This window comes from Salvelinus sp. IW2-2015, linkage group LG4q.2, assembly GCF_002910315.2.
Source record: "Salvelinus sp. IW2-2015 linkage group LG4q.2, ASM291031v2, whole genome shotgun sequence".
Lineage (NCBI taxonomy): Eukaryota > Metazoa > Chordata > Actinopteri > Salmoniformes > Salmonidae > Salvelinus > Salvelinus sp. IW2-2015.
Genome location: NC_036843.1, coordinates 21,987,179 through 22,014,242, shown reverse-complemented (window position 1 = coordinate 22,014,242; position 27,064 = coordinate 21,987,179). Strand labels below are relative to the sequence as shown.

The following is a 27,064-nucleotide window of genomic DNA, read 5'->3' as shown; positions in this document are numbered from 1 at the left end:
TCCAGCTTCTTCACCTGCGGAATCGTCTGTGACCAGCCACCCGGACAGCAGATGAAACTGAGGAGTGTTTGTCTGTAATAAAGTCTTTTTGTGGGGAAAAACTCATTTTGATTGCCTGGGCTTGGCTCCCAAGTGGGTGGGCTGCACCTCTGCCCAGTCCTGTAGAATCCATAGATTAGGGCCTAATGAATTTATTTCCATTGACTGATTTCCTTTATATGAACTGTAACTCTGTAAAAAAAACTGTTTTGCTTGTTGTTATTATTATTATTATTGGGGAATGGGAATATCAGGATCCCAAAGACGATTGAATGCTGAGTCAGTGACAAGGAGGATCTTTTTTTTGATTTACAATAGCTTTGTTTTTTGATGACTGAAGGATATCAGCATTTTCTCCAAACGTCTTAAAGTGGTAATCAGCAGTAGAAATGATAAAACATTTACCCCTGCCCCTGTTCGATTAAAAACTGAGGGATGGGGCTGGAGAAATGTAACCGCTCTGAGATTCATAAACCGAGCTGTGCATGAATGGACTGACCTTCCATGATATCAATATAATAGTCTTAACCATGTTATCAGGCTATGTATTGTTTGTTTACGTTTACTTTGTATACAAACATTGGAATAAAACAAGATTATTACTGGTTCTGATGGGGTACAACAGTTGAACTAAGCTCATAGGTTATATTCTTCAAGAGTAAATGGTTACATATAATTCATATATAAGTCCAAAAATGGATGTAGCAACTTCCGATTGCCCCTTTTAAATTACACCTTTGCCTACCTATTGTTAGTGCATTTATGGCAAAACCTGAATGCAGCACATTGACTGTATAGGTCAATATCCATGGTACTATAGTGTGTATATATACAGTGCAACCTAGAATAATATGTGAGATTATTGAACAGGGTAGGACTTTATGGGTTTTGGATGAATGAATGTCTGGGCTGTCTGAGACAGCGGTGTCTCTAGTGATGTGGAATAAATGTCCTCTGTGAGCATTAAACGTCCTGCTGGCTGTTGGAGGAGTCTAACATGCATGACTAGATGTGTGTCAGACAGGCACCCTCGACTTGTCCTGACCGCACCGCACTGCAGCAAACTGAGTCACTATTAACTGTGTGTGTGTACGGGTGCCTATGTGTGAAGAGGGAGCGAGGGTTAGGAAAAAGGTGCGGGGGGGAGGGAATAGTCCTCTTGTAGCCCCTAGCTATTAGATAGCCCTGCTCAGAAGTAGAGGAGTGTACTCTGCCTCTGTGCTGCATTGCAGCTCTTTGCTGGAGGGTCCCACAACAGCATCTGTAACTGTATTCTCAAAGGATGCGGTAAGACTTGAGGCGCTGGATGGACTGAAAAGAAAAACTGAGGAGAATACAAAAATACAGCTCCAATGAAAGCACTGACTACAGAGAATAGCCTCAATCCTAAGGCAGTAAATATATATTCTTTAGCACTTTGTTTATCTACAGTAGACTACTGTATCTGTCTCTTATGTAGTCTCTCTTATTGTGCACACTCTCATGGCTCTGATTCAATACGTTTTATAGGTACCAACGTTGGTACAGCTACAATATGCTGCCTTCATCAGGGTTGCATTGTTCCACAGTAGATTTAAAGAGATTGAACAGGATCTTAAGCACTTACAAATTTGTTACCTGTCATACGAATTGCGCAGTGATTTATTTTTTGCAGGACGTAACATATCATACGAAATGGATGACGTCGTACACAATGTCCGAGGACCCGTTTTGGCTCGTGAGCGCTGCTTTCCAAACTACTGGTGGAAATGATACAAGCTCTTTATTATGCATCTTTAAGGACAGAGAACCCCTAGTTTTGCTCCCATTGTTGTTAGCCAGCTACCCTGACAGTACCGGGACAGGAGACTTGCAGCATGGCAGATTAATGATGAGGTCGTCCAGTCTGTCTCAGCGTGAACGGAGGACAAGAAATAAGGCAGGACCAGCATGGATAGATGGAGGGAGGGAGAGAGGAAGCAATCGGGGTAGGTTCATTGAAGTGGAGTGGACTGGCAGATCGGATGGTGGTCTCTGTCTCCTCTCTGGGGTCGGAAGGAAATTGATATACCTTCCCTGCAGACACTACAGACCCTGTAAGGCTTTGTCATTTAATTTCAGAGGCTTGACCACCTGTCAGTTTGCTGAACCAACCCACCAGATGGCTGATGGGTGGCTGACGAGGATTGCCTTGACCGTGTGGTAACACTATTACTCAGCCTATCATGAATTAGCCATAGGTATAGGTTCTTCTTTTAACTGGTCTCCCCCCTCCGCCACTGCATGCTCGGCCATGAATTCAGCCATAGGTTAGTCTAGGTAGGGAGGCTGTTGTTTTGACTAGTTCACCCCCCCCCCCTCCTCAGCCTATGACTGATCCTGTCTGATCAGTAAATATTGGATTTATATTGCTCTGAAATCAGTTAGAAAACTTGCATGAGATAAGGTGCGTGCTGCCATGTTGAACATCAATGTTTTTATTGTTTTGAAGTATATAAGCTTTCTATAGTATGTTTATAACTGTATGACAGTGTTGGTATTATGATTCTAACTAGTGGTTACCATTCAGCAGCAATTCTTTGGTTGGCTGAAGTTTGCATAATATTTTCCATGTAAATTCTGCTGAACGGTTGTAGCCCCATCTCCTCTCCAGCCTCTCTTATCTGTTAAAATACACTACATGACCAAAAGTATGTGGACACCTGCTCGTCAAACATCTCATTCTAAAATCATGGGCATTAATATGGAGTTGGTCCCCCCTTTGCTGCTATAACAGCCTCCATTCTTCTGGGAAGGCTTTCTGCTAAATGTTGGAATATTTCTGCGGGGACTTGCTTCCACTTTACCACACGAGCATTAGTGAGGTCGGGCACTGATGTTGGGTGATCAGGCCTGGCTCACAGTCGGCGTTCCAATTCATCCTAACAGTGTTTGATGGCATTGAGGTCAGGGCACTATGCAGACCAGTCAAGTTCTTCGTCACCGATCTCAACAAACCATTTCTGTATGGACCTTGCTTTGTGCACAGCGGCATTGTCATGCTGAAACAGGAAAGAAAGTGTGTTCCCCAAACTGTTGCCACACAGTTGGAAGCACAATGTCATTGTATGCGGTAGCGTTAAGATTTCCCTTCACTGGAACTAAGGGGCCTAGCCCCAACCATTATTCCTCCTCCACCTAACTTTATAGTTGGCACTATGCATTCAGGCAGGTAGCGTTGTCCTGGCATCAGCCAAACCCAGATTCATCCGTCGGACTGCCAGATGGTTTTGCGTGATTCATCACGCCAACCGATGCTTGGCATTGCGCATGATGATTTTAGGCTTGTGAGCAGCTGCCCGGCCATGGAAACCAATCTCATGAAACTCCCGACGAACAGTTCTTGTGCTGAGGTGGCTTCCAGAGGCAGTTTGGAACTCGGTAGTGAGTGTTGCAATCGAGGACAGATGATTTTTATGCGCTACGTGCTTTAGCAATCTGCGGTCTCGTTCTGTGAGCTTGTGTGACCTACCACTTCGCGGCTGAGCCGTTGTTGCTCCTGTATGTTTCCCCTTCACAATAACAGCACTTACAGTTGACCAGAGCAGCTCTAGCAATGCAGAAATTTGACAAACTGACTTGTTGGGAAGGTGGCATCCCATGACGGTGCCACATTTAAAGTCACTGAGCTCTTCACTAAGGCCAGTCTACTGCCTATGTTTGTCTATGGAGATTGCTTGGCAGTGTTGGAGATTGCTTGGCAGTTTTATACACCTCTCGGAAAAGGGTGTGGCTGAAATAGCCAAATCCACTAATTTGAAGGGGTGTCCACATACTTTTGTGTATACAGTACCAGTCAAAAGTTTGGATATACCTTCTCATTCCAGGGTTTTTCTTTTTTTAAACTTTTTTCTACATTGTAGAATAATAGTGAAGACATCAAAACTATGAAATAACACATATGGAATGATGTAGTGACCAAAAAAGGGATAAACAAATCTAAATATATTTGAGATTCTTCAAAGTACCCACCCTTTGCCTTGATGACAGCTTTGCACTCTTGGCATTCTCTCGACCAGCTTCATAAGGTATTCACCTGGAATGCATTTCAATTAACAGGTGTGCCTTGTTAATTTGTGGAATTCCTTTCCTTCTTGAGACAATCGGTAGTTTTGTGACAAGATAGCCCTATTTGGTAAAAGACCAAGTCCATAGTAGGTCAAGAACCACTCGAATAAGAAAAGAGAAACAACAGTCCATCATTACTTTAAGATATGAAGGTCTGTCAATCCAGAACATTTCTTTAAGTGCAGACGCAAAGACCATCAAGCGCTATGATGAAACTGTCTCTCATAAGGACCGCCACAGCAAAGGAAGACCCAGAGTTACCTCTGCTGCAGAGGATAAGTTCATTAGAGTTACCAGCCTCAGATTGCAGCCCAAATGAATGCTTCACAGAGATAAAGTAACAGACACATCTCAACATCAACTGTTCAGAGGAGACTGCGTGAATCAGGCCTTCATGGTTGAATTGCTGCAAAGAAACCACTACTAAAGGACACCTATAAGAAGAAGATACTTACTTGGGCCAAAAAACATGAGCAATGGACATTAGACTGGTTGAATGAATGATCTCTGCATGTGTGGTTCCCACCGTGAAGCATGGAGGAGGTGGTGTGATGGTGTGGGGGTGCTTTCCTGGTGACACTGTCTGGGATTTATTTAGATTTCAAGGCACACTTAACCAGCGTGGCTGCCACAGCATTCTACAGAGATACGCCATCCCATCTGGTTTGCGCTTAGTCCCACTATCATTTGTTTTTCAACAGGACAATGGCCCAACACACCTCCAGGCTGTGTAAGGGCTATTTGACCAAGATCGAGAGTGATGGAGTTGTCCTGGTTTCCACAATCACTCGACCTCAACCCAATTGAGATGGTTTGGGATGAGTTGGACCGCAGAGTGAAGGAAAAGCAGCCAACAAGTGCTCAGAATATGTGGGAACTCCTTCAAGACTGTTGGAAAAGCATTCCAGGTGAAACTGGTTGAGAGAATGCCAAGAGTGTGCAAAGCTGTCATCAAGGCAAAGGGTGGCTACTTTGAAGAATCTCAAATCTAAAATATATTTTGATTTGTTTAACACTTTTTTTGCTTACTACATGATTCCATATGTGTTATTTCATAGTGTTGATGTCTTCACTATTGTTCTACAATGTAGAAAATTGTAATAATAAAGAAAAATCCTTGAATGAATACGTGTGTCCAAACTTTTGACTGGTACTGTATAGTGTATAACCAGCCCAGTTGCCCTGACCTGTTTAATAAGGGAAAAAACCTGGGACACCAGGTGGGTGTAATTATTTATCAGGTTGAACAGAAAACCAGCGGGCTCCAGACCTCGTAGGGTCAGCGTTGAATACCCCTGATGTAGGGAATAGGGTGCCATTTTGGATGGAGCTAATGTCTGCAGGTTAGAGCTTGTCTGTTTGTTTAGTGTTATGGTATAGTTTGGGAAAACATGTTTTGATGAAGCATTAGAGCTTTTTCTAATGCTTAGCCTAAGGTAGTAGTGATGTTACTGATTATCTAGGCTACACTGTAGATCTTCAGGCCTTGCTGTTAGTTTCCTGATTCATGTCTTTGCTAATAAATAGCCAACTGTGTTCATTTGACTGTGCTTGCTGACACAGGATGACCAGCAGTGTCTGGAATAGAAACAACAGGATAGCAGTCGGCAGTTTGTGCTGGCCTAGTACTGCAGCCTGTGTTGTGGGAAAGAGAACTTGTAGGATTATTTTGCCTGAGAGAGGAAGCTCACGTTCAGCACTCCTCCTCAGGTCTTTGATCTGAGCCCTGTCTATCAATCCCATGGTTTTATGTACACTCCAATCCAATAATGCTATTATTTTCTAACCACTCAATATTCCACACTCTTGCTTCCCCTGTAAAACCCAGTGGAACTGTAGAAGGGAGGAGGGAGTTTATGGTGTGTTTGTGGTGCAATGAGTAATGGTATATTGATCCATGAGCTCATTCCCCTCCCACCCCTGTAGTTCTGGCTGAAGTAATGCCACAGAGTAGACAGCCATGAGCCATTCCTCTACTGCTGACAGGCTCAAAAAAGCACAAACCGATGACAGCCAAGGCAAGGAAGGCAGTGATGTAGTGCACTCACTCAACAACGTGCAGCTTGTTTCCTACCTATTGAATGAGATGACAGCACAGCAGACAGGAATTGTTCTGTGGTGTGGTCTCTCACCCTGGGGCCCATCTGGCCAGCCTGTCCTGTCTTCCCACAGTCCTCTCTGGCTGCTCTCTGACATGTGACACCAGCAAGCAGGCAGTATAAAACCTGCTCCAGGGGCCTAGGTAGTCAACCACTGACTAACAGACGCTGTCTCAAATGGCACCCTAATCTCTATGTAGTGCACTAATTTTGACCCTTATGGGAATAGGGAGTGCCATTTGGGACGCAGTCTGTCTCTGTCTCTCGCTCTCTCTCTCGTTCTCTTGTTCTCTCTCTTGTTCTCTTTCTCTCGTTCTCTCTCGTTCTCGTTCTGTATGTCTGAGTGTCGTGTTTACACCGTGCCAGGCAGGAGAGCTGGCTGGTTGCTGGCCAGTTACTGTAACAGTCCCATTTGTATCTGCAACCTACATATGTGGCATTTCAGGCTGCAAGCAGAAGCCTCTCCAGCTCCTCAGACAGTCATTGACCAGGGCAGGGAAGGTCTGTGTGTATCTGGCACCTACTACCATACCCCGTTCAAAGGCACTTCAATATTTTGTCTTGCCCATTCCCCCTCTGAATGGCATACTTGAGCAGTGCCAGGGTGGACTAAGTCTGGCATGGGCTGTCACCTCCCTCTCTCCCTCTCTCCCTCTCAGTAGGAGCCAGTTCAGAGGGACTGAGAAGCTTTACCCTATTAAGCATCACACAGACACATGCTGGGCTTCTCGTACAAGCGTGGCATCGGGCTGCAGTCTCAGTGCCCAGTTTGATTCTCTGGAGACTCTTTAAGAGTGAATTGGTGTTAGGCAACTTTTGGCATCATGTCAGTAGGACAGTGCATCAGCACAGTGCAGCAGGTTTGGACACTATAGTCCTGTTAACCCTGCTGTATGACCACATCGTTCCCTCATTTTATGGCATTTCATTTTTCCTCCCACAGTTCCAGTGGAAGTCCTCTGGAAGAAAAACATGAAGCATTTACAATGTTCTTGCTTGTTTGCAGACCCCCAAAGCAGTCTTTGCCAGCTGCTCTGTGGTGGTGAGGCTACTAGCTCAGTAGACAGTAGGGCTACTGTAGAGTTTCCCAAGGTGCACCACCATTTTTTTCTAGAACTTTCTCCCTCTTGTCTGTGCAATCTCATGATGCCATAGTGTCTGGCTGTCCCTTTGATTGTATCCCCAGTACACCTGGAACACTTCTATTCAAAGACTTTTCCAGCAGCTCTGATGATCACAACAGTGCCCAGCCTCTCCCTGACACATTGTCAGTGACTGACTACACAACAAGTATTCCCTCTCATCTTCCCTGCCATGTGATAAGGTTAAAGGCCCTGGATGTCGTTTAGTTTCTAGGAGTGTTTCCCCACTGGGAGATGAAACAAGAAATGGAAGCAGCTTAAAAAGACAATCTGGTTTTTGCTTGGTCATGCTACTCAGTGCTCCTGCATTCACTCAAACACTCACACACAGTGACTTTGCAACCAGGCTGTCCTCTACTCTGATATTCAACCTAAAATACAGCAAGAGTGGGATATTAAGTATTTATGTAACTTTTATTTTAGTGCTGCTCAGGAGTTATTCTTGGCAACAGGGAATTTCATGTAGTCTGTGTTGTGACTCAGTCCACACTCTCCACAGTAGCTTTATGTAGCTTTATGTTTAAGTTTACTACTTACCTAACTTTGCATGTTAGTTTACTTTACTTTTTAGCCAGCACTTTGCAGTCCATTTTAAATGTGTCATTTTAGCAGACACTCTTATTCAGAGCGACTTACAGTATTAGTGCATATATTTCCATACTTATTTTGTACTGGTCCCCCGTGGGAATCGAACCCACAACCCTGGTGTTGCAAGCACCATGCTCTACCAACCGAGCTACATGGGAGACCACTGAGCCTTGATTATTGGGGCCATTCCCCTGAGGAGGTCTATGTAGTCTAACCCCTATTCTCGTTCCTTCTCTTCCCTACAGATGTGTGGTGGTGCTGCTGAACCCAAAGAAGAACAAACAGCATCACATCCTCAACAGCTCCAGGTGAGGCTTCATACTGCTGCCTCCTGTTCAGTCCCTCAAGCCAGGAGAGTGGATGGCTGCAGCCAGCTAGTCACAGTCACTTAGGCTTAAGGGTTCCTCCTCATACATAGCTTACATACAAAACTACAACAGTAAGGATTGTAATAGCAATCCCATGACAATAGTCTTGATTTGGTGCATAGGCTACATACCCAGCCATCACCTGTGTCTCAAGACATGTCCAAGTTTATCATAAGACATTAACAGAATGCATCAGTGATTTGTATTTCCTGCAACTTTCTGAAGAAGCAACAAGAATTCCTAGTCTGTATGTGCCGTGCGTGCGTCTACCACTTTGTGTTGCCGTTAGCGATGATGTTAATGAAAAGTCTTCTGGTAGATGGAAAGGCTTTCACCAAAACCTTCTCAGTTAAATGTTAACTACAAAGTAGCCTATGCTGACCTGGCAGAATGATATCATGGTTATTTGCATCAATTCAGTGGGAACCCCTGGAGCATTTCAGGTTAACTGTCTTGCCCCAAGGCCACAGCGACAGACTTTTCACCTTGTCGGCTCCGGGATTCAAACAAGTGATCTTTCGATTACTGGCCCAACGCTCTGACCTCGAGACTACCTGCCACCCATATACAGTTCCAGTCAAAAGTTTGGACACGCTTACTCATTCTCCAGGGTTTTTCTTTATTTCTAATATTCTCTACATTGTAGAATAATAGGGAAGATTTTTGGTTCCATGGAGTAGGATTGCCTAACCCTGTAGGACCTGTTAATACAGGCCATTTGGATGAGCAGGAGGGAGCTAGTCTATAGTGTCTAACACAACATGGCTTATGGAACGACTGAACAAGAGCACTGGACAGACAGTCAGCCACGACCAAAGCAGCACCCCGGCTTCAAAGCCACTGCCAACCCCTTTCATGTATGGAAAAAGCAGAGGTAGGTAGATGTGGTCGCGTCATTAGGGCTGAAAAAATGTCCTCTAAATCAATGTGACTAGCTGGCTCCATCCAGTCTTCATTCTGTCATATACCGAGATGAGTTTGTTTTCTTCATCTCTCCTTGCTGGAGGCTAAAACTGGAACTTAATACACTCTCTGCTCTACTCCTACAGCTCATCACTCTACAGACTAATTATTACTCTGCCATGATTAGATCACAGTACAGTAATGCTTAGTACAACATTTGATAAGAGCAAAGCTGCTTGGCTATGCATCAAACATTTGACACTTAGCTAGGGGGGAAATCGTGCGTTCCAAATGGCAACCGTTTCCCCACATAAGCCCGAGGGCATAACTTTATTTCCAATGAAGTATTGCACAACATAGGTTGCCAGACAATATCTCTGTCTACCAGTACTGGGCCGTAATAACAGCTTCAACAGTTTAAGAAACACCTTGAAATTGAACCTTTTAAACAACCATTTGACTCCCAGTCACAGGCCATTGAGGCGACCATTCAGCGCAGATACTATTTCTTTAAACTCATGTCTTTACCACCACAGGGTGTATCGTTTTACTGTTCTCAGACTGTACTGTTGGTACAGCAGCAATTGTGTAGGACTCCTTTCCTGTGGTGTAGGAGGCTCTAATCTCTACTTTAGTGTGTGACGATAATCATCAGATTTGATGTATTGATTGTGGTGAGTGTGCCATTGTCATAGAGTACACCCCAAGCGGAAAAACCCCTCGAGACCAGGATGCATTCACTTATTTTCGACGGTAATGAAATGTTTCCTCTCCTCTCTGTCTCCTATTCTCTTTACAGGAAAACCATCACCACTCTGTCATTTTCCCCTGATGGCAAATTTGTGGTCACAGGAGAGGTGAGTGTCATTCCATTGTTAGGGACCTATAAAATCCGTGATGCGAAAAAAAAACGTGGACAGAATCACGGAAACCAGACATTAAAACAGAATTTAACAATATAAAAAAATGTGTCAACTTAATTAGGGAATCAACTAAATGTATTTAAAGTTAATTAATTTGTCAAATTGTATCATAAGACTTGAACAGAATCCGTCAGTGATTTGTATTTCCTGCAACTTTCTGAAGAAGCAACAAGAATTCCCTGTCTGTATGTGCCGTGCGTGCGTCTACCACTTTGTGTAGCTGTTAGCGATGATGTTAATGAAAAGTCTTCTAGTAGATGGAAAGGCTTTCACAAAAACCTTCAGTTAAATGTTAACTACAAAGTAGCCTATGCTGATCTGGCAGAATTATATTATTTGCATCAATCCAGTGGGTATTTGTTTACCATCACATGTGCGCTACAAAACACTGCGAAAGAAAAGCCTCTTGCTAGCGCTGGTATTAAAGGGTAACTACACCCCAAAATCTAAATTCCCCAAAACATTCCGAGACCTCAATATTGGTCTCCTGATGTGGTTTAAACATTGTGGACTTACAACATTCAATTTAGTGGATTTTCTATAAAGAAAAGTGTGATTTTGAGAGTGAAAACCCGAAAAAACTGGGGGAAACGGACACTTGAAGAAAAAAAATGGAGAAGAAAAAACTAAACGGAATCAGGCAAAATATAACACAGATTTTTTTAGGGCCCTATATTGTGTCTTTGCATGCCGTGATGAAATGATGATACTTCAACTGTAGCTTCCTAAAAAAGTGCTGACTGTTTCCTGCTCCACTGCCAGGGCATGGCAGAGCTATCATTGCAGTGTCCAACCCCACAGTTCATAAACGGAACACTGTCTGTGCCACATCTACAAAGGACTGTACCATGGAAACACACTGTGTGTGTGGGGGTGTGGGGGTGTGGGGGGGGGTGTGTGTGTGTGTTCGCGTGTGTTCGCGCTGCACCATTGACTCTGTCAGTACACGCGCGTGTGTATTAGTTTAATCCATACTAGCCAGAAAAGTGTGTGTGCTGTTGCAGGGTTGCCATGGCAGCAGGAGGGGGCAGGGTGCCAGACTGACTCTGTCAGCTGTCTGGAGGAGGGAGGGAAGAGAAAGAGGGAGACTTCCATGGATGTGCCAGTGGCAGAAGGCACACAGCACGTGCTGGTGCTCAGCTCACCCTGCCTCTCTGTCCTCTGTGGTGTAGCTAACTGACCATGCTGTCAGTGACCATGCTGCCGCTCCCCTATGTATGCTCTCAAAGGGAGGTCCCTCTGTTCAGTCTGCTTCTGTTCTTTCTTTGAAAGAGCTAGACAACATCTCTCTTGATTGTTTTGTTCTAAGGAGGTGCAGCAAAGCTAATCCCAACCATGGGTTTACTGTACCTAGGTGCTACTGTAGTTGATTATATGTATTTACCATCAAAACACTACACGTACCTGTATCTGACATTTGTAGAAATATGCCTCATGTCGCTCATACAGTACCTCTTTCCATGGCCAGTATAAGAATGATGCGTACAAAGCCGCTGCCTGCAGAGGGGAAGGTACTAGGGATGTATTAGAATATATTTCCTGGCTTAAGCTTCCCTCGCCTGCCCTCTTTAAATTTCCTCCACTTGATCTTCTGTTCTGTCGTTGAGTTGCATAAGACAAATCATTAGCGGATTAGGAAGCAGTTACAGGGTACATTGAAAAGCTTAGTAGAGACTAGAGCGTCTCCTGTCCATCTGCATGATCCAGGGATTCTGACTGTGGCTACATCACCATCTGAACACAAACCTGTCAGGTGGTTATTATAAGAATCGACTTGCCGCTATAAATAAATGTGAAATAAATGAATATAAAATGTGTGGGTGGGGGTATGTGTGACACATGGTGTGTAGAGTGAAAACAAGCACAATGGTTTGTACATTATTTGCTCTACTATTATGCATTATTTTCTCTCTCTCTGTCTCTCTTTGTCTGTCTCTCTTTCTCTCTCTCTCTGTCTCTCTTTGTCTGTCTCTCTTTCTCTCTCTCTCTGTCTCTCTTTGTCTGTCTCTCTTTCTCTCTCTCTCTGTCTCTCTCTCTGTCTCTCTTTGTCTGTCTCTCTCTCTGTCTCTCTTTGTCTGTCTCTCTCTCTGTCTCTCTTTGTCTGTCTCTCTCTTTCTCTCTCTGTCTGTCTCTCTCTCTTTCTCTCTCTGTCTCTCTGTCTCTCTGTCTCTGTCTCTCTGTCTTTGTCTGTCTTTGTCTCTCTCTTTCTCTCTTTGTCTGTCTCTCTTTCTCTCTCTCTCTGTCTCTCTTTCTCTCTCTGACTCGCGCTCTTGTCTCTCTCTCTCATCTCTCTCGCTCGTCTCGCTCTCTCTTGTTTCTCGTCTCTCTCTCTCTCTCGTGTCTCTCTCTTTGTCTGTCTCTGTCTCTCTCTCTCTGTCTCTCCAGAGTGGGCACATGCCTGCTGTGCGGGTGTGGGACGTTGCAGAACGGACCCAGGTTGCTGAGTTACAGGAACATAAGTATGGCATCTCCTGTGTGGCTTTCTCCCCCAACAGCAAGTACATCGTCAGCGTGGGATACCAGCACGACATGATTATCAATGTTTGGGCCTGGAAGGTAGCTAGCAACTCTCTAAACTAATGACAAAGTAATGACAAAGCAAAAACAGGTTCTTTAGAAATTTTAGCAAATGTATAAAAAAWWTTTTTTTTAAACAACAGAAATATGACATTTCCTTAAGTATTCAGACCCTATACTCAGTACTTTGTTGAAGCACCTTTAGCAGCGATTACAGCCTTGAGTCTTCTTGGGTATGATGCTACAAGCTTGGCACACGTGTATTTGGTGAGTTTCTCCCATTCTTCTCTGCAGATCCTCTCAAGCTCTGTCAGGTTGGATGGGGAGCGTCGCTGCACAGCTATTTTCAGGTCTCCCCAGAGATGTTTGATCGGGTTCAAGTCCGGGCTCTGGCTGGACCACTCAAGGACATTCAGAGACTTGTCCCGAAGCCACTCCTTTGTTGTCTTGGCTGTGTCCTTAGGGTCGTTGTTCTGTTGGAATGTGTACCTTTGCCCCACTCTAATGTCCTGAGTGCTCCGGAGCAGGTTTTCATCAAGGATATCTCTGTACTTTGCTCTGTTCATCTTTCCCTCGATCCTGACTAGTCTCCCAGTCCCTGCCACTGAAAAACATCCCCACAGCATGATGCTGCCACCACGCTTCACCGTAGGGATGGTGCCAGGTTTACTCCAGATGTGATGCTTGGCATTCAGGCCAAAGAGTTCAATCTTGGTTTCATCAGACCAGAGAGTCTTGTTTCTCATGGTCTGAGAGTCCTTTAGGTGCCTTTTGGCAAACTCCAAGCGGGCCGTCATGTGCCTTTTACCGAGGAGTGGCTTCCGTCTGACAACTCTACCATAAAGGCCTGATTGGTGGAGTGCTGCAGAGATGTCCTTCTGGAAGGTTCTCCCATCTCCACAGAGGAACTCTGGAGCTCTGTCAGGGTGACCATCGAGTTCTTGGTCACCTCCCTGACCAAGGCCCTTCTCCCCCGATTGGTCAGTTTCGCCGGGCGGCCAGCTCTAGAAAGAGTCTTGGTGGTTCCAAACTTCTTCCATTTAAGAATGATGGAGGCCACTGTGTTTTTGGGGACCTTCAATGCTGCATACATTTTTTGGTACCTTTCCCCAGATTGGTGCTGCGACACAAGCCTGTCTCAATGCTCTACGGACAATTCCTTCTACCTCATGGCTTGGTTTTTGCTCAGACATGCACTGTCAACTGTGCGACCTTATATAGACAGGTGTGTGCCTTTCCAAATCATGTCCAATCAATTGAATATATCATAGGTGGACTCTAATCAAGTTGTAGAAACATCTCAAGGATGATCAATGGAAACAGGATGCACCTGAGCTCAATTTTGAGTCTCATAGAAAAGGGTCTGAATACTTAAAAAGTAATTCTGTTTTTTATTTTTAATACATTCACTTTGTCATTATGGGGTATTGTGTGTAGATTGAGGAGAGATTTAAAAAATATATATATTTAAAAAATCAATTTTGGATTAAGGCTGTAATATAACAAAATGTTGAAAATGTGAAGGGGTCTGAATACTTGTCCAAATGCACTAGACCGGTATAGTGGAAAATGCTAAGTGCTGTTTTTGAGCTACCCTTCAATGTTTTATACTATTTTTACTTTATTCTTGTCTGAGGACAAAGTATATATCCACTGTTGATCTAAAGTTCTGTTCTGTGCTCTTCTTCTCCGCTCAGAAAAACATAGTGGTGGCAGCCAACAAGGTGTCCAGTAAAGTCACAGCTGTGTCCTTCTCAGATGACAGCAACTACTTTGTCACGGCAGGGAACAGGCACGTCAAGTTCTGGTACCTGGATCACACCAAATCATCCAAGGTATTCACACAGTCACACCAACAACAACATTTCTTAAAGGGGCAATGTGCAGTTGCTACATCCATTTTTGATGTAAATGAATGATATGTGCCCATTGATTGTTTCCTGAAGAATATAATGTATAAATGCCTCCTGATCTTAGTTCACCTGTCGTACACCATCACAACCCAAAATATAAGACAATGTTTGTAAACAATGTAAATGTAAACAAACACTATATAGCCTCAACATGGATAAAACTATACTGAACAAAAATATAAACACAACATGTAAAGTGTTGTTCCCATCTTTCATGAGTTTAAATAAAATATCTCAGAAATGTTCCATACACACAAAAAGCTTATTCCTCTAAAATGTTGTACACAAATGTGTGTTCATCCCTGTTAGTGAGCATTTCTCCATTGCCAAGATAATCCATCCACCTGACAGGTGTGGCATAACAAGAAACTGATTAAACAGCATGATCATTACACAGGTGCTCCTTGTGCTGGGGACAATAAAAGGCCACTCTAAAATGTGCAGTTTTGTCACACAACACAATGCCACCGATATCTCAAGTTTTGAGGGAGCGTGCAATTGGCATGCTGACTGCAGGAATGTCCAACGGAGCTGTTGCTGAGTACTATTTATGTCTGCAATAAAGCCCTTTTGTAGAGAAAAACGTATTCTGATTGCTTGAGCTTGGCTCCCCAGTGGGTAGACTTGGCTCCCCAGTGGGTGGGCCTATGCACCCCTGCCCAGTCATGTGAAATCCATAGATTAGGGCCTAATGAATTTATTTCACTTGACTGATTTCATTCTATGAACTGTAACGGATTAAAATCTTTAATTCTTGCATGTTGTGTTTATATTTTTGTTCAGTATAAATGTTGATATGGATATACACTACCGTTCAAAAGTTTGGGGTCAATTAGAAATGTCCTTGTTTTCCATGAAAACATACATGGAATGAGTTGCAAAATTAATAGGAAATATAGACAAGACGTTGATAAGGTTATAAATAATGATTTTTAATTTAAATAATAATTGTGTCCTTCAAACTTTGCTTTCGTCAAATAATCCTCCATTTGCAGCAATTACAGCCTTGCAGACCTTTGGCATTCTAGTTGTCAATTTGTTGAGGTAATCTGAAGAGATTTCACCCCATGCTTCCTGAAGCACCTCCCACAAATTGGATTGGCTTGATAGGCACTTCTTACGTACCATACGGTCAAGCTGCTCCCACAACAGCTCAATAGGGTTGAGATCCGGTGACTGTGCTTGCCACTCCATTATAGACAGAATACCAGCTGACTGCTTCTTCCCTAAGTAGTTCTTGCATAGTCTGAAATTGTGTTTTGGGTCATTGTCCTGTTGTAGGAGGAAACTGGCTCCACAGGGTATGGCATGGCGTTGCAAAATGGAGTGATAGCCTTCCTTCTTCAAGATCCCTTTTACCCTGTACAAATCTCCCACTTTACCACCACCAAAGCACCCCCAGACCATCACATTGCCTCCACCATGCTTGACAGATGGCGTCAAGCACTCCTCCAGCATCTTCATTTTTTTCTGCATCTCACGAATGTTCTTCTTTGTGATCCGAACACCTCAAACTTAGATTCGTCTGTCCATAACTTTTTCAAATTTTCCTCTGTCCAGTGTCTGTGTTCTTTTGCCCATCTTAAACTTTTATTTTTATTGGCCAGTCTATTGCTTTTTCTTTGCAACTCTGCCTAGAAGGCCAGCATCCTGGAGTCGCCTCTTCACTGTTGATGTTGAGACTGGTGTTTTGCGGGTACTATTTAATGAAGCTGCCAATTGAGGGCTTGTGAGGTGTCTGTTTCTCAAACTAGACACTCTAATGTACTTGTCCTCTTGCTCAGTTGTGCACCGAGGCCTCCTACTCCTCTTTCTATTCTGGTTAGGGCCAGTTTGCTCTGTTCTTTGAAGGGAGTGGTACACAGCGTTGTACGAGATCTTCAGTTTCTTGGCAATTTCCCTCATGGAATAGCCTTCATTTCTCCGAACAAAAATATACAGTGATCCCTCGCCACTTCGCGGTTCACTTATCGCGGATTCGCTATTTCGCGGATTTTCATAATGCATTTTTTTTTTTTTTTTGGTGCATTGTGCTCTGCATTCTGATTCGCTAAAAACTCACTCCCGCTTCTTGTATCAAAACATGCTACGAATTGTGCTATCATTTTGTCGTCTCGTGCAGTTATGTGTACGTACATAAAACAGCTTGGCAAATTTACATTAAGTTGGCCAAATTATCTTGTAATTTCGAACATCTCCTAAACCCATAATGTCGACGAAACGGCCTACACGTGAGTCACTGTATTTGTATACATGTAATAGTTGCTAATTGTAAAAAAAAAAAAAGTTTTCTATTTCGCGGATTTCACTTATCGCGGGTCATTTTCGGAACGTAACCCCCGCGATAAACGAGGGATTACTGTACTGAAGAAAGTTCTTTGTTTCTGGACATTTTGAGCCTGTAATCGAACTCACAAATGCTGATACTCCAGATACTCAAGTAGACTAAAGAAGGCCAGTTTTATTGCTTCTTTAATTAGCACAACAGTTTTCAGCTGTGCTAACATAATTGCAAAAAGGATTTTCTAATGCTCAATTAGTCTTTTAAAATGATAAACTTGGATTAGCTAACACAACGTGCCATTGGAACACAGGAGTGATGGTTGCTGATAATGGGCCTCTGTATGTAGATATTTCATAAAAAATCTGCCGTTTCCAGCTACAATAGTCATTTCCAACATTAACAATCTCTACAGTGTATTTCTGATCAATTTAATGTTGTTTTAAGGGACAAAAGCAAGGACATTTCTAAGTGACCAGAAACTTTTGAACGGTAGTGTATGGCTATATCATGGATATCATGGGCTCCCGAGTGATGCAGCGGTCTAAGGCACTGCATCTCAGTGCTTGAGGCGTCACTACAGACACCCTGGTTCGATTCCAGGCTGTATCACAACCGGACGTGATTGAGAGTCCGTGGGTCGGCGCACAATTGGCCAAGCGTCGTCTGGGTTTGGCCGGTGTAGAGCGTCATTGTAAATAAGAATTTGTTCTTAACTGACTTGCCTAGTTAAATAAAGGTTAGATAAAAAATGAAAATGGATGGTCAGTCCTTGCATCCACAGCTCAGTTTATGAATTTGAGAGTGGTTACATTTCTCCAGGCTTATCTCTCAGCTCCATCACTCATCCATAACTGACAAATAATAACTAATGCTGGTTCTAACTGAGCCTCTCAGGAATGTTTCTCTAATATCATGGTTACGTCCCAAAATGCACACTCTTCCCTATATAGTGCATTATGTAGGGAATAGGGTGTCGTTTCCCCCAACTTGTCCTCTTGATCTTCAGCCGTTCCATATATTGGTTCAATTCCAACACTAACACACCTAATTAATCTATGCAATTAATCAGCAAGCCGCTGATCATTAGTTTAATCACTTGTGTTATTGTTGGAATGTAAACTATCAAAATAAAGAAAGTTGCACACTCCATGTATAATCTCCCAGCAATTGAATGGGTATTTAGCAACGTTTGGGCATCACTGTGCCTTCCTCAGGGTGATGTCATGAATACTTCAACCAGGTTATGTGGACACACAGTGCAATTAGTGTAACCAATGACAGTAGTGAGGGGTGTGTCATAATGATTAAGTTAATAAATGAACTAGTGAAACTGTTAAAAAATAGTATATGGCATATTAAATATATTACGCTTTTGTTATCATATAGAAACATCATGGAATATTGTACATCATATTAGCATCAACATACATTATTGTTTCATTCAATTTCACATAATAATTTCGTATTTCGTTTTTGTTACATGTAATCTTTTGGTTCAACCTTAATGTATAATGAGCATCATCAACAGGGGGAACATATTAGGTGTACGCTAATAAGCTGTAAAAATAATTTTTCAATTTATAAGACTTTCATAAAGAAAATGTTTATAGTTTATTGTTGGAATGTAACAAATATATACAACGCTGGGTTGGAGGTCAGAAGAACCAGTTGGGGAAACTTCTCTCTAATCGCTCAAGCTATTAGAATAAAGACAGATGTCACATATCAACTTCAATAGGCATGTTGAAGCCGTATAGAAGGTCTGACATCCCGGGGTTTGGGATAACATAACAAACTGATGGACTAGATCTATCAGACCCCATAGCAATGTCTCTCTAATCATCTCTCCATCCCTTCTTCCCTCCCTGCCTCCCTCTGTCCGTCTGCTAGGTGAACGCCACGGTTCCTCTGCTGGGTCGCTCGGGGCTCCTGGGGGAGCTGAGGAACAACTTCTTCAGTGACGTGGCATGTGGGAAGGGTCGTAAAGCCGCCAGCACCTTCTGCATCACCTCCTCGGGCCTGCTCTGCGAGTTCAATGACAAACGCCTGCTGGACAAATGGGTGGAGCTAAGGGTGAGTTAGTAGACTCTGGGGTCACGTTCATTAAGGGCACAACGTAGCAAAACCTTTTGCAACCAAAAACAGACATGAGACATGTTATAAGACAAATTCATAGAATCAAGAATCGGCTTCCTTGACTCAATAATTTATAATCATAAGTATTCCTCTGCAGGGTTCAAAAGGCATATAAACTAAAAAGGAAACCCTGAATATGATGACATATTCCAGTTTATTGGACCAATTCAGGCAGTAGGCTACTTCCCGGTTTCCCTGGGACTGTAGCTGCCTGGCTGTATCCACAGGCGTGGAGTAACACTGAATCGTTTTGTCTAAAACTGTCTGAATGAATGGAGATGTATCACTATAGTAACGATTATGTGTAAATGTTGGCAGAGAGAGTTAGTGATTTATCACAGCTTTCTACTGCATAATCAGATTAGAATATAACCCCTTTTCAATCTACATGTGGCACAGTTTCAAACTTTCACTTGACTTTGCTACTTCAAAATATCCTCATTCTACATGTAATCTAGCCACCGACTTTGTCTTACAAAACACAGCTTTCACTTCTGCATAAATGTAAATTCTAGACAGACAACTGGCTGGTGTTGGTGGAGTATTCATTTGACCTTCCATGCTGCTGTCTGTCTAATATCAGTGTTGTTCTGCTTTCTCTTCCTCTCACACTGTCCAGAAGAACGACAGTGTCACAGTAAGTCTGTCCATTACCTGTCCTGCAGTTCCATGTCACATCAGCCGAAAGTTATTCCCCACCCCCCTCCGTTTCCCCTGAGCATCCCATTGGAGGGTTTCTCAGAATGCTGCATTCTATCATGCCTTTGACATTCCACCCTATTGGTGTGTGTTGATGTGAGCACCATTCTTAGCTATTGGCTGACGTTAATTCACATGACAAGCTGTGGTCAATGTGATGTCATTATCAGCATCACTGCTCACATCACTGGTCACTTTACTTTGGTGTTGGTGTGAGAACAAACATGAACTCATCAGTGTTTTCACCCCAGGCCTTAGATAGATACCGCTCACATCATTGCTAGTGCCCACCTCAAGTTCTGAGGGCCTGAGAAAATAATGTTGCCTTGTGGGATACTCTGTTTGTGGGTTTTAGCTGTAATGTACTGCATGGGAATTATCAGTCAAACAGTCAGCTTGTACAGTTTACATTACATTTGACATTTTAGTCATTTACCAGACGCTCTTATCCAGAGCTAGTAACAGGAGCGATTATTGTTAAGTGCCTTGCTCAAGGGCACATCGACAGAACCAGCGACCTTTCGGTTACTGGCCCAACACTCTTAACCACTAGGCTACCTGCCTCTCCGGCTACAGAAATCATGCAGCATTACGATCAAACCAGCTCTGAGGTCACAACAACCCTTTCCTGAACTTGTACCACATGATTGTAACCCACTCTGCTACCTTCCTGCTAACAGGGCTGAAGTGGGTGCACAGTCATGCTTTTGTAGCAGACACAGGACCAAAGCATGGGAGGGAGGGGGAGGAGGGAGGGAGAGCTACAATGCTTGTTCTGTCTCAGCTGCAGCTACTCCATCACATTCCATCCTGGCATATCAGACAGCTGATATCAAACTCTCCACTCAAGCTGCTCATCTCAAAACTGACTTCATTAATTTACGCTCTTAACATTCTCACTGCGAAGCTACCAGTGTGGATTAATTTAAAAGCAGGCTGTGATCTAGCCTGTATCATGTGACCACAACATCCAACTAGGACATGGCTTTAATCCCCTCACATGAACTGCATATCTTATCTGCTGTAGGCATGAGTGAGATCATCCTCTGTCACAACTACACTGTCACCATACACTCCTCTTCCCCAGAGGCCACTTGAAGCTGCCACTTTGGTATATTTTGGTTTCTCCCCTTCTAAGATGGCTGCTTCTCTGGCATGCCGTGGTTAGCAGTGCACTGACTGTTGGGAAAGCACAGCATGCTTTGGCAACCTGAGCCCAAGTGGAGAATGTGTAAAAAAAACATTTAGTAAATGACTGTTATTGGACTTGGAGAAAAAGCTGTGTCCATTCTGGGCTGCATGCCTGACTGAATTACTGTTATTCATCATTTCAAGCATCAATCTGGTAAATTGTAAAATTATATTGTGTGTTGTTTTCAAGCTGGAGGCCTAGATCTGGATCTGTTGTGTGGTTCAAGGAGTGGATACCATATCCCATCTCCTTCACCACAGTGAAATATATGTTGTGTGGTTCATGGAGTGGATACCATATCCCATCTCCTTCACCACAGTGAAAATATATTGTTGTGTGGTTCATGGAGTGATACCATATCCCATCTCCTTACACCACAGTGAAATATATGATGTGTGGTTCATGGAGTGGATACCATATCCCATCTCCTTCACCACAGTGAAATATATGTGTGTGGTTCATGGAGTGGATACCATATCCCATCTCCTTCACCACAGTGAAATATATGTTGTGTGGTTCATGGAGTGGATACATATCCCATCTCCTTCCCCACAGTGAAAATTATATGTTGTGTGGTTCATGGAGTGGATACCATATCCATTCCTTCACCACAGTGAAATATATGATGTGTGGTTCATGGAGTGGATACCATATCCCATCTCCTTCACCACAGTGAAATATACTGCATATCATTCTGTTTCTGTCAAACTGTTTTGTTGTTGAACTGTTTCATTTTCAAAATATTTATTTTCTAGTGAAGCCACTTCTTCTGCCTAGATTAAACTACTTGAGAGATGTTCTTATATTGTTGACCCAGGTTCCTAGCTACAGTGAAGTGTGGTAATCAGTATTTACACAGACGGACAAGTATGTGATGCTTACTCAATGTTTCCCCTATGTTAATTTAGCAGTGGCGAGCCTCTGCGTAAAAACAAAAGAGTTTGGTTATACCGAACTCTTTCCGTGATGGTAAAATGTTTTCACTGTAAACTTGAACATCTACAACCAGTTATAAAGTATGTAGAGAAGATAATGGAGCAACATATTTTTAAATAAGATCATTTTTGATAACTAACAAAAATAGAAACTAGATGTCAGGGAGAATCAAAAATTCCCCAAATGTCATGGAATGTGGCCCCCATTGATTTTGTTATAATACTTGAGTGACAGATAGCGTAAGAACAAAAAAATAACACATTTTCTCTCCGCACCAATGCAAAAAAGCTAGAATTGCAGGAAATGTTGTTTCTACGGCCAAGAGCTGGACATTTAAAATGTTGGGTCGGAGACCGTGCCATTGGCCACGCCCACTACCACGCCCCCCACTCCCCTAAGCTAACCTTGCCACCGCTGCTGAAAAAAATCCTATGGGAAACACTGTGACTGCTAGTTCCTAGTGGGTTCTCTGATGCCTCTCTGGCAATGGTCTTCAATTCAATATGTTCAATATCATTAACATACAGCACTGTAGCTCTTTTCTGCTGTCTCTGCAATTAATTTCCCTGAAGTCCTGGGCTGCATCCCAAATAGCACCCTATTCCCGATGTGTTGCTCTAGTGAGGCAGAAGGGAATGGAGCCAGGTGGGTCCCTGTCCTGTCTTCTCTACATCCTGTAGTGGAGGAAACCGTGACGTGTGTGTTTTACGTAGTGGACAGTAAGTGTGTCCTCTAACCATCCTCCTCTGCCCTGCAGACCAGTCAGGCCACATCTCTGTCTGTGACGGACGAGCTGATCTTCTGTGGTTGTGCCGACGGCACGGTTAGGGCATTCAGCCCCGTCAACCTGCACTTCATCTGTACCCTGCCACGCCCACACTGCCTGGGCACAGACATCGCCACTGTGGTGGAGGCTAGGTGAGTGTCCCCGACCTTAACCTCCACACAATGCAGACGACGTACAGAGGTTTTTATGTGTGCAAGAATTCATATTTTATAATCAATTGGGTCTTTAATTGCCTGTATCGTGACATAGAAAAAAATTGGATATGAGAGAACCTGTTTTTTATCAACATTATGACTTTTAAATGTCGCCCTGGTCGTGAATGAAGCATTTAAATGGTGTCTTTGTGACTGTGGGAAGTGGGAACAGTCTCTGTCTGTCCTGTTGGTTAGCCAGAGCGGTGTGGGTTGTGTGGTATCTTGTTCTCATACAGCATCATACTCTACATACCTATGCAAATACCAAGCAAACCAACTACACAAAATACCCTTTAATGATTTCCTGTTCATCCAGGATGCATGTGGGCCCAGCTGGAGATAAATGTCATTGTTTTGTATTCCTGTATCCCCCTCGAGCTCTTTTTAAATCGACGTTTTGTTGTTGATGCCTTCAGTAAGACGGACAGAGATTCCTCTGAGAGTTAGTTCTTCTCATAAATATGGACTGAGTGAATGCAGAGTCTGGAATGCTGCTCGTTCATTTCCCTGTTCAACTGACTTCCTGACAATAGGCCCCAGATGTTATAACAGATTAGCTGAATAATCATGTATGTAGCATGTTTGTGTGGGTTGTGAAAGATTCCACCAATGGAATAACTAACTGCATGTTTGCATCCCAAATGACACCCTTTTCCCTATTTGGTGTATTACTTTTGACCAGGGCCCATAGATGGCTGTGTAGGTCATGTCGAAGCTGCTATTAAGTAAAGCCATCAAGGTCAGCTCACTACTGTTTATAGAAGTTTCTGTGGGAAACTTCTCCAGTAGGCACATTATGCTCAGGCCAAAAACACAACCATTAAATCGTTGGTAAAGGGATGCCAGCCCGGCCAATAGCTGGGCTTTTCTCATAACCACTGAATTGGGTTAGCTTGTAACTACTGTACTGTAACTATAAAGTATCTGGGTTCTGGAAAAGTGCTTTATAAATTCAATATATATTTTTATTTTATTAGAGAATTACAGTGTTATTACATCCTAACTCTCCCTCCCTCCAGTCACCTCTTCAGCCACAAGATGGACGCCCGGTGTCCAGACACGGTGGCTGTATCTTATGACCCTGCGAGTCGCTGGCTGTCCTGTGTCTACAACGACCACAGCCTGTACGTGTGGGACGTACGGGACCTCCGCAAAGTGGGCAAGGTCTACTCCGCCCTTTACCACTCGGCCTGCGTGTGGAGCGTCGAGGTAAGGCCGGGAGGAACACGTTGCTCTTTACTCCCTGTGTAGAGATCCTTTTACATGTAGAAAAGAAACAAGATACCTGTTGCACACTGTTGAATGGTGGTCTCATATACAGTGCATTCGGAAAGTATTCAGACCCCTTGACTTTTCACATTTTGTTACGTTACAGCCTTATTTGCACATTTATAAAAAAAACAAACAACTGAAATCATATTTACTTTAGTATTCAGACAATTTACTCAGTACTTTGTTGAAGCACCTTTAGCAGTGATTACAGCCTCGAGTCTTCTTGGGTATGATGCTACAAGCTTGGCACACCTGTTTTTGGGGGGTTTCCCCCATTCTTCTCTGCAGATCCTCTCAAGCTCTGTCAGGTTGGATGGGGAGCGTCGTTGTACATCTATTTTCAGGTCTCTCCAGAGATGTTCAATCGGGTTCAAGTCCGGGCTCTGGCTGGGCCACTCAAGGACATTCAGAGACTTGTCCCGAAGCCACTCCTGCGTTGTCTTGCTGTGTGCTTAGGGTCGTTGTCCTGTTGGAAGGTAAAACTTCACCCAGTCTGAGGTCCTGAGTGGTCTGGAACAGGTTTTCATCAAGGATATCTCTGTACTTTGCCCCGTTCATTTTTCCCTCAATCCTGACTAGTCTCCCAGTCCCTACCGCTGAAAAACATTCCCACAACATGATGCTGCCACCACCACCATGCTTCACCATAGAGATGGTGCCAGGTTTCCTCCAGACGTGATCCATTTAGGCCAAAGAGTTCAATCTTGGTTTCATCAGACCAGAGAATGTTGTTTCTCATGGTCTGAGAGTCTTTAGGTGCCCTTTGGCAAACTCCAAGTGGGCTGTCATGTGCCTTTTACTGAGGAGTGGCTTCCGTCTGGCCACTCTACCATAAAGGCCTGATTGGTGGAGTGCTGCAGAGATGGTTGTACTTCTGGAAGGTTCTCCTGTCTCCACATAGGAACGCTGGAGCTCTGTCAGAGTGACCATCGGGTTCTTGGTCACCTCCCTTAACAAGGCCCTTCTCACCCGAATGCTCAGTTTGGCCAGGCGGTCAGCTCTAGAAAGAGTCTTGGTTGTTCCAAACGTCTTCCTTTGACGGAGGCCACTGTGTTCTTGGGGACCTTCAATGCTGCAGAAATGTTTTTGTACCCTTCCCCAGATCTGTGCCTCGACACAATCCTGTCTCGGAGCTCTACGGGCAATTCCTTCGACCTCATGGCTTGGTTTTTTCTCTGACATGCACTGTCAACTGTGGGACCTTATATAGACAGGTGTGTGCCTTTCCAAATAGTGTCCAAACAATTGAATTTACCACAAGTGGACTCCAATCAAGTTGTAGAACCATCTCAAGGATGATCAATGGAACAGGATGAACCTGAGCACAATTTCGAGTCTCATATCAAAGGGTCTGAATACTTATGTAAATAAGCTATTTCTATACATTTGCCAAAATGTCTAAACCTGTTTTTGATTTGTCATTATGGGGTAGTGTGTGTAGATTGATGAGGATGTTATTTAATCTATTTTAGAATAAGGCTGTAATGTAACAAAGTGTGTAAAAAGTCAAGGGGTCTGAATACTTTCTGAATGTACTGTATATTGTTGCGTGCAGCGGAGCATTCAACCGCCTGCGGTTACCTTTTTATTTTTGATGAAGCCATTTTTCCACTCTGCAGCTGGAATCTATCTGGATGTGCATACGCTAGTTTAGAACAAATGTTTCCATGTCCTCTGTACCTGCCAAAATGTATGTAGATTAATATTTATATCATCTCTCCTAGATGATAGGTCTACTGATGTTTCATGTCCTCTGTACCTGTACAGGTGTACCCGTCTCCTAGACGATAGGTCCACTGATGTTTCATGTCCTCTGTACCTGTACAGGTGTACCCGTCTCCTAGACGATAGGTCTACTGATGTTTCATGTCCTCTGTACCTGTACAGGTGTACCCGTCTCCTAGACGATAGGTCTACTGATTTTTCATGTCCTCTGTACCTGTACAGGTGTACCCAGACAGGGTAAGTGATGGCAGGCAGCCCTGTCTGCCTCCAGGCTCCTTCCTCAGCTGTTCTTCAGACAATACCGTCCGGCTCTGGAACACTGATGGACACAACACAACTCTCAGCCGCAACGTCATCAGCAACGTACGTCTGTTTCACTCTCACATACCCTTTATCTAAACCCTGATCTCAATATGAATGACTGCTGATTGACTTTTGATGCAAAGTAGTTCTACTCAAGAACCTTTGAATCCTGAGTTATGCCACAGATAGAACAATGAGAGAGAGATTTCACTGGATGTATAAATGTGAAGCATCCTGTTGGCGTTTCCACTCACTACCAAATAGAGAGGAAGCCCACTGGTCGGCAGTGGGAGAAGATGGAACGAGATGGATTTTAGCCGACATTCTGCAAATGTTCTCATCATTTCAACATTTGATACAGTTTTCTGTTCCCAAAACTAGAATCTGTTCTGAACAGAGTGGACTAAGATTTGTAGACTTGCAAAAGTTTTTAGAAGGAGTGCAAAGGTGAATTGAGGTATTGCACACGTGCACTTCACAGAGTAGGTGTTCCCTAACGGAAATATGCAGATGTATACTAGAATGCACCAATAGGATATCGCTAGTGTGTGCTTGGCTCTGCCCACCTCCTTCTTGTTTTGCCCACTATGACTCGTGTTCCCTTTGGAAACGACAAACTGTGGTCAATCTTGTTTTAGTTCTAAAAAAATATTTGGTTTTGCACCCCCCCCCAAAAAAATAAGTGGGGCTAATAACCCCCCCCCCCTTCTCTCCCTCTGTCCAGGACCTCCAGAAGATCATCTACATGGACAACAACACGGCCGGCCTGCTGGACACAGAGTGCCTCAACTCGGGGAACGGAGAGAAGGCCGACCCCCAGACCTCCGAGACCAGGACGGGCATCAGGACCATGTGTGTCAGCCCAGACGGGCAGCACCTGGCATCGGGCGACCGGACCGGCACCTTGAGGTACTGTTGGAGAAAAAGAGTGGTTTGTTCGCACACCTGTAGTTCAAAG

At 43.6% G+C, this 27,064-nt stretch overlaps 1 protein-coding gene across 5 annotated transcripts in view; it reads left to right on the top strand.

Moving 5' to 3' along the window:
• Positions 1-27,064, top strand: part of LOC111963474 (mitogen-activated protein kinase-binding protein 1) — a 57,823-nt gene that overhangs the window by 9,095 nt on the left and 21,664 nt on the right. For all 5 annotated transcript variants that reach the window (XM_023986940.2, XM_023986942.2, XM_023986939.2 and 2 more), the window contains 9 exons: positions 8,200-8,262; positions 10,025-10,082; positions 12,534-12,704; positions 14,363-14,500; positions 18,753-18,935; positions 22,583-22,743; positions 23,826-24,015; positions 26,026-26,166; positions 26,831-27,015. In XM_023986940.2, coding sequence (XP_023842708.1) covers positions 8,200-8,262; positions 10,025-10,082; positions 12,534-12,704; positions 14,363-14,500; positions 18,753-18,935; positions 22,583-22,743; positions 23,826-24,015; positions 26,026-26,166; positions 26,831-27,015 — 1,290 coding nt within the window. The remainder of the gene's footprint in view (positions 1-8,199; positions 8,263-10,024; positions 10,083-12,533; positions 12,705-14,362; positions 14,501-18,752; positions 18,936-22,582; positions 22,744-23,825; positions 24,016-26,025; positions 26,167-26,830; positions 27,016-27,064) is intronic.